Raw genomic sequence first — 7,824 nt, forward strand, 5'->3', positions numbered from 1 at the left:
GTAAAAATAACTGGCGGTCAGTGGAGGAAAGCCTTGTTTTGCCCTCCATGTGGGCGTTCCTGTAAGGGTGTGACGTCACGTGAAAACTATCAATAGATATGTATAGTACTGTAGATGCCCCATTCGACTGCGCCAAGCACGTAGATGCGACGTCAATCACCATAATAATCAATGAACATATGAAGATGCCACAATCCTGCACAGCCAATGGTTGTAAAAAACCACCGGGATTTAAATTCCCGAAGAAACTGGATAACCTTTCACAGGTGAGAATGTGTTGGTTTGTGTTTTTAAATGTATTAACTCAATATTACAAATTTTGAAACATTGGTAACTTTTAATGTTGTGTTAGCTAACGCGCTCATCTTGTTGTATGGTGTTAGTTAGGTCTACACAACAACACATTGAGCTCTTCCGGCAACAGTACTCGAGGGTTCGCACTTCGCAGACCATCGGCTGTTATGGTGAATGACGTCAACTTAAGTTGACCCTTCGAATGGTGGACGGCTTGCGTATAGTGGTCCATAGAAATAGTCGCTAATGAGTTCTCTTTCATCATCTCGTGTTCGAGATCCACCTATGGGAAGGGCATCCGCGCCTGACCTCTGCAGAAGCATCCAATTGCACCAAGTCTGGCTTGACAGACAGGAGCGCATGCCCAATGGCAGGTAAGGGGCCGCCCCTTAACCGAACGCATATAGCCCCTGCATGCGCTACCTTTCCTCAGTTGACATTAGCTTCTCGCGACCTCTGGAATTTACTCACAGCTCGTTGGTTTTGACATCACTTAACCATCTACAGGAGGACACATCTCTGGATCAGCCTCCACTAGGCGTGCTTGTCAATTTACCAGGTCAGCTGTTTTAACTCTGCAAGCCGCCAACGCTCGCACTAATTACTAGGCTGCCCGCCTCTTACCTGTCCTTTTCCACTGTCCGTTATTATTGGCTCTTTCCAAACCGAGTCCGGATTCTAACGTTACCGTGGACAACCTGTCGCGAGCCTGCCCGGCTTTTTTTCTTGCCAGGTGACCGTCCTCTGGCTTCGCTGTGAGTGTACTGAGCAACCGAGGAGTTGACCATATCTCCCATAGGTGGATCTCGAACACGAGATGATGAAAGAGAAAAATAGGTTACTGTTCGTAACCCCGGTTCTCTGAAACATCGAGTGGAGAGATCCACCAAGTTTGCCCCACTTGCTGCACGAGAAGCGAATATGCTCACTGAGGAAAGGTAGCGCATGCAGGGGCTACATGCGCTCGGTTAAGGTGTCAAGCCTGACTTGGTGCAATTGGATGCTTCTGCAGAGGTCAGGCGCGGATGCCCTTCCCATAGGTGGATCTCTCCACTCAATGTTTCAGAGAACCGGGGTTACGAACAGTAACCTTTTGTTTTGTTTCCCATTTCAAAGAGATAAGAGCTGCACTTGCATGCCCTAGAGGCATTTCAAAGATGGCTGCAGAGTGAAATGACTTAGGCCCTGTCCACACGAACACAGGTATTTTCAAAACCGCAGCTTTTTCTATGCAGTTTGGCCGTTTGTCCACACACAAACGCAGTATCAGGTCACTGAAACTGACCCTTTTTGAAAACTCCTGCCAGGGTGAAGATTTTCAGAAACTCTGATTGCAGTGTTGTGTATCCGGTGAAACTGTAAATTTTGGTTTGTGACGTCGGAGTGCACGCTGTTATCTCCTTTGTTTGAGGTCAGGTTGTGCGCCACTATCTCCTTTGTTTACATGAGGCGAGTCTGTGATTGGCCAACATGGCTTTACGGTTAGGGTTATATCGCCACCTGTTGGTTTTGCACACTCTTGGCAGTGCTTCATGACGTGTTTTTGCGTTTTCATGTGGACAAGATTAATTTTTTTTATTAAATGGAGGAAAAACCCATAAAAGTTTATAAAAAATACCTGTGCATGTGTGGACTAGGCCTTAAAGGGACTTTGTTACTACTCGGCAGAATACCCTATCAACTGCACAGCAATACCTTACTAATCACCTGGAGTAATCTATCATCTGCAAAGCAACCTGCTAGCAACCATATCAAACAGAATATCAATCTGTTTTCTGATAGACTGCATGCCTTCAAAACCTTTAAACTTCAAGCTTTAAAACTGCAATCAAACTAAAAAGCTTTGAACCTAAAGCTTTTAAGACTACTTAAAAACTTTCTGGTCAGGCTGGTGTGTGTTGATGAACTTTTTTATCTAGTTATAGCCTAATTGTGATCTTAATTTCCTGCTGCCAATAAATCGTAAGCCTTAAGGACTGTCCCACAGGTTCATGTGCAATAATGGATTATGGTTCATTGAAATAATTAAAAAGTAATATTGTTTAAACCCTTGCCAATAAAGATCTGTAAAGCTTATTTGGATTGTATTTCAAAAGTATCTTTAAATTCCAATAATATTTGGATTACAAAATTATCTTTAAAATACAGTATCCTGAAAAGTTTTTTTTTTTTTTTTTGCTGAGTTTATATGGGCATTATTATTAGAAGTGTGATTTTTCTGCTCATCTTTTTTTGTGGTCCTTCCAGCAAACCAAAGTAAAAACAAACCCTTTGATCAAGTACAAGGTAAGAGCGAAAAATGCTATAACACTATAAAAAACACAATAGACAATATTTTATATATGTAAAATATCATTTTTTCATATGATTTAAGTAAAAATAGAAAAATACTGACTGAACTTTCCTTAAAAAAAAAACAGGTCCTGATGGTCTTTCTCTTCATTACCAAGTATTCGTAACAGTGCTGTGTTTTGGCCTGCTGGGAATGTTAGTAACTGTTTTAGTGGTGCATATGAAGACCAGGAAAAAAAAACGCACCTCCACCAGTGAAGAATAAGAGAGGATCATTGTTGTTGTTGTTCAAATAAATATATAAGAACCCTTGAAACTCCAAATTTGACAGCTATAACAGACTGGTTTTGGCCTTTCTTTGGATAGGAGAAAAGGGAATGAGAATGGGAATATCCTATTTATACTTAAGAAATATAGGCTATATTCAATATGCACTTTTATTTGAGCAAGTTTAACATTTTAATTGTTAAATGATTAAGTGTTTATGTATGTTTATTTTTTTATTCATTTGATTTGTGTTGGCAATAAAAATCTACTGGTCTACTTACAATTTTGTTTGTCCTTCATGAAAAACTGCTAGAAACTATAACTATTGTTCTTATATAGTTCTGTAGTTCCGTAAAAGCAACTGGCATGCAATAATAATTTAGCAACTGGCATGCAATAATAAATTAGCTACACTCGCGGGGAGCTGCAAAGACTCCCGCCGAGGGGTCAAATATGAAGGCTCCACAGCTGCCACAGGATGCCAAATCATGCCCCTCACTTGCGAGAGGAGTTCCTTCCACAGTTGTATCAGCCAGGGAGCTGCCGATAGCATCTGAATCAACTCGAGGAACCACGTCTGATTCCTCTAGAGTGGGGCCACCAGGAGGACCGAACATCTGACTTCCCTGACCCGTCTGATGACCTGAGGAAGCAGGGGGGGCGTACAGGTGAGTGCCGGGCCAATAGTGGACCAAACCCAATCTACTGGGCTACTTACAATTTTGCTTGTCCTTCATGAAAAAATGTGGTCTAGAAACTATAACTATTGTTCTTATATAGTTCTGTAGTTCCGTAAAAGCAATGGGCGTGCAATAATAATTTATTAAAAAAACAATCTCACTTTTTTTTTTAATATATATATATTTTGAAATTAAGAGTATACAGTTTACTTTATGGTGAACTAGTCCTTTGATATAGTTTTGAGTGTTTTTGTAGGCTACTAGACGATGGTGTGAAAAGCAACTAACTCTCCGGCTACTTACGTAACCTCGGTTCTCTGAGATAAGGGAACGAGCAGTGTTGCCAAGTCCGCGGTTTTCCAACGGAATTGGAGCCAGAGTCTGCGCAGTAGTGTCCTGAGGTGGAGCCACGGTATCAAACTCCTGCCCAAACTCCCGCAGACCCAATCAACCATAACGACACGCCTTTTTGCGATAATCAACCATATCAACCATAACGATAATTACCCAATCAACCATAACAACACGCCTTTTGATGCTATAAAACATGCGTTTTTATAGCATCAAATTACTAGCTAAAATCAAACTTATCACAAAAATTTACAATTTGACATATATCAGCGTGATAACAACTACCTTAATTTACCAAAACCATCTTTCGGAAAATTGTATTGGAAGTGCAATTTTATATATTCTTTTTGACTCAAGTCCCATTCGTTTACATGGAGCGGGCGGGGTTTATGACCTGTACTGCAGCCAGCCATCAGGGGGCGATCAAAGAGCCCGGAGCTTCACGACGTGTGAGGCACACCTGTTTCAGACCGGTTAGACACTTGTCAACTTTCTTCCGTGTCTTCAAGATTTCTTTTATCGTCGACTTCAACCTGAGATTCAGTGAACTGTTAAAGTTGTTCGGATGTATTAATTCGGTTCGCACGCATTTGAACTCATCTTACATGTGTTCAAATGTGTCTATAGAAAGAATAACGTGAGGAAGAGCTTGCAACGGGACAGGTGAGTAAACGCTATTTTTTATTTTTATTTATTTATTTAATTTTTTAAGAGTAAAGGCTATATTTCTTGCCAGGGAGTGTGTTATTATGTGAAATATACGGTACACAGCTGAAATTCTAACTGTTGTTTTTTTTTTGTTATACTGTTTGAAATCTTCTGTGTAAGGCTCAGGACTATAAGATGTTTCGTCCAATAATTGCATTAGGTTGCAAAGGTTCTTTGAAAATGTTTTATTTTTGTAGTTCTGCTGGCTAGATGACTCAGAAACTGCTTACCCAACCTTTAAACAACTTCATACAACCATCCTAGAAACTGTGTGCCGCTTTAAAGTATTAAATATAATAAAAGCAAAGCTAAATTAAATAAATAATAAATAAATAATCTTCCTCTTTTTGAATGCTGTACTCCCAAAAACATCAGAAAAATACTGGAAGTGTGGAAGAGACAGAATAGTATTGATATTACAAGACATTACATTCAATTGTCTACATTTCATATCCTCTTACTCTTAAATCCTCCAGTTCCAGAGGCCACTGGACAACTATGAAGCTACTTCACCCATCAAAGAACCTCCTTTATTTGCTCCTAACCTTTGGTAACATACAGATTTCTTTTTGTGTGTGTGTGAATTTATATATTGTGATGATTTTTCTTCATATTTCTTCATGAAAAAGCACTTTCAGAAAGGTAGATATGACACTTAAGTTAATTATAAAAATGAGCCAACTACGCTGAAGGTATTTAAAGGGCCAGTATCTTTTTAATACATCACTATCCTATTAGGTAAATAGTTTCCAATCTGAACAGTATTTATCTTGGTCAAAAACAAGGATCTAAACTAAATCTTATTAGTTAATACTAGTATGCTAGTTTGTTTTACAATCAAATATGTTCTTCTAAAATCCTTTTTACTCTCTCTTTCCTGCTAGGATCCTTTCTAGGTGGGATGTTGATCCCTGTTGCAGTGAACATTGGGGATACTGCGATTTTCACTTGTAATGAGACATGTAATGGACATCTCTTATGGACATTCCACACTAACAATGAAAATCTGGAAGTTTTAAAATGTATCCAAGAGATTTGCACCAAAGGAGACAACTTTAAGAACAGAGTGAGCCTTAAGCCTGGAAACATGTCTCTAGGCCTGTATCCTGTTCTGTACAATGATGAAGGCTGGTACATGGTCAAATGTGATTCAGTGTTTCGCTGTGAATTCCACTTAGAAGCTCTTGGTAAGTTCTTATTTTTTAGTTAGCGATGACACATGATTATTTAATGGTAATGTTTATCACCCTAAATAAGGTGCTTACCACTGTTAGATGTGATCTAATGCTTTGTATTGTTTCCTTTCATTGTTTAGTACCAACTACTGTGAGCACCTCAGTCAGAAGCAACGTCACACTACCCTGCTACGCACGTACAGAGAAACGAATTACTGATGACGCTGTGAACATCCTGTGGAAAAAAGATGGCCAAACGGTGTTACAAGTTCAAAAAGGAATTACAACATATGGCTCAGGTTTTACAGGCAGGGCATCAATTTCACTTCACCATTATAAGCACGGAGATCTTTCCCTTAACATGCTCAGGGTCACCACATCAGATAAGGGATTGTTCCGGTGCTATCACAGAACTACAGAAGAACAGGGTTATCCTGGTGCTGTCACTCTCAATGTTACAGGTTGTTAAATATTAAATTTTTTACACTTTCTTTTTTCTCCTGTAATAGAAAAAAAAATGTTTAACTTAAACTGTGAAATTCTTTCTTCAGCTGATCAAAAGTTCTATGCAAAAAAGTTTGGTGGAAATCTCACCCTGGACCTGTTTGGCTCCGACCGTGTAAAGGTAACTTTCACCGGTCATGATGCAGATGAGACCCCTGTTTGCAGTGTGTTAGGGAACAACACCACATGCTCATCTGAGTACACGCACAGAGTGTCTGTCATAAAAGGCTTCCTCGTGCTGCGCGAGTTAACGTCCACTGATACAGGCACATTTACTGTGAAAAACAAGATGGATGAAGTCATTGGTGTCAACACTGTCACTGTGGAGGGTAAGTTTGAAATCAAACTAATTTCATTTTCTGTTGTTTAATTTGTTCTTTTCAGTTTAATAATTGGCTTTCGTTTGCATTCAGAACTAAGTCCCTTTCTTTGTCATGCACAGGTGTGACCCAGAGACATCACTACATAACTCTGCCTGTGCTAATTGATTTCATTCTCATTTGCCTGTTCCTTTGCTGCCAATATCATAGACAGTCGCAAGCACAGCAGTATCGCTGCAGTTATAATGCAATACAGTCTAATGTGAATATAAATCCAGAACCGATGAGAGAGCCTGCATGCATTGGATTGTCGCAACAAGAAACCAACCCAGAGCCTGACGTTCGTCCACACACACCTGTCGAGGAGACCATGCCTGAGCCTGTGAGGCCCACTGAGAAGCAAGACAACACTGAAGAGTATATTACGTGTGGAATAGGAATTGGAGAAACAGTATAGGAATACTTTAAGAGAACTGAAAAACTGCTCAAATGTTCTTCCTCTGCTGTATTATATGCTATGAAAAAGATGGCATTAAGATTTAATTGGATATTCTTTGAGCAACTGCATAACTGTGCCAGTGAACAATTCATTATATTTTTTACTTCAGGAAGGCTTTATAGCTGCAGTCTTGTTGGTCAAATTTAGGATATTTTTTTTTTTGGGCAAAAAAGATCCATTTTCCATCAATAGTGTAGCGATGTATGAAGCACAGCTCACACAGAAGTCACTTTCAATTCCAATTAGCCACAGAATGTAAAATTAATGTAAAATACTTCAATTACAAATCACATAATGGCCTTTTTCCTGATATGTTTACATTCAGACATCTTAAATCATTAAGGTTGGGCTGCACAACTATGATTCTTGCCATAATGATAATGTCAGATGTGGCCACACTGTGCTGCTTCTTATTAAGCATTATTCTGCACTTTTTCTTGTTACACTTTATTCTGCACTTTTTCTATTTTTCTATTCTATTTATAAGCTTGAGATACTAAACTTGTGATATAAGCTTTTTTTATTGAATTGGTTTTATTAAGTAAAAAAAAAAAAGTAATACACACAAAATGTTTACAGTGTATCTGTGTATTCTATTAACTTTTATGATCAAAAGTCACATTATATGAATGTGTGACTATGCCTAATCTATTAACAAATTCAAATCATGAAATTTCCAGAAGATGAAAAGGTATATTACTGTTATGTCTTAATAGCTACTGTAATAGCTTTAG

At 38.9% G+C, this 7,824-nt stretch overlaps 1 protein-coding gene across 2 annotated transcripts; it reads left to right on the top strand.

The window, feature by feature from the left end:
• The first annotated feature begins 4,344 nt into the window (after positions 1 to 4,344).
• Positions 4,345 to 7,298, top strand: LOC107746920 (uncharacterized). Of its 2 annotated transcripts, XM_016561269.1 has the most exons (6): positions 4,345 to 4,547; positions 5,069 to 5,142; positions 5,477 to 5,779; positions 5,908 to 6,228; positions 6,319 to 6,600; positions 6,714 to 7,298. In XM_016561269.1, exons 2-6 carry the CDS (start codon positions 5,091 to 5,093, stop codon positions 7,046 to 7,048), a joined length of 1,293 nt encoding a protein of 430 aa, XP_016416755.1. In that variant the 5' UTR covers positions 4,345 to 4,547; positions 5,069 to 5,090; the 3' UTR covers positions 7,049 to 7,298. The 2 variants fall into 2 exon arrangements, with proteins under 2 accessions (XP_016416755.1, XP_016416764.1); XM_016561278.1 differs by lacking the exon at positions 5,069 to 5,142.
• Positions 7,299 to 7,824: the final 526 nt, after the last annotated feature.

Source organism: Sinocyclocheilus rhinocerous, unplaced genomic scaffold (genome assembly GCF_001515625.1).
Source record: "Sinocyclocheilus rhinocerous isolate Xijiao unplaced genomic scaffold, SAMN03320098_v1.1 scaffold2026, whole genome shotgun sequence".
NCBI classification, from domain to species: Eukaryota; Metazoa; Chordata; class Actinopteri; order Cypriniformes; family Cyprinidae; genus Sinocyclocheilus; species Sinocyclocheilus rhinocerous.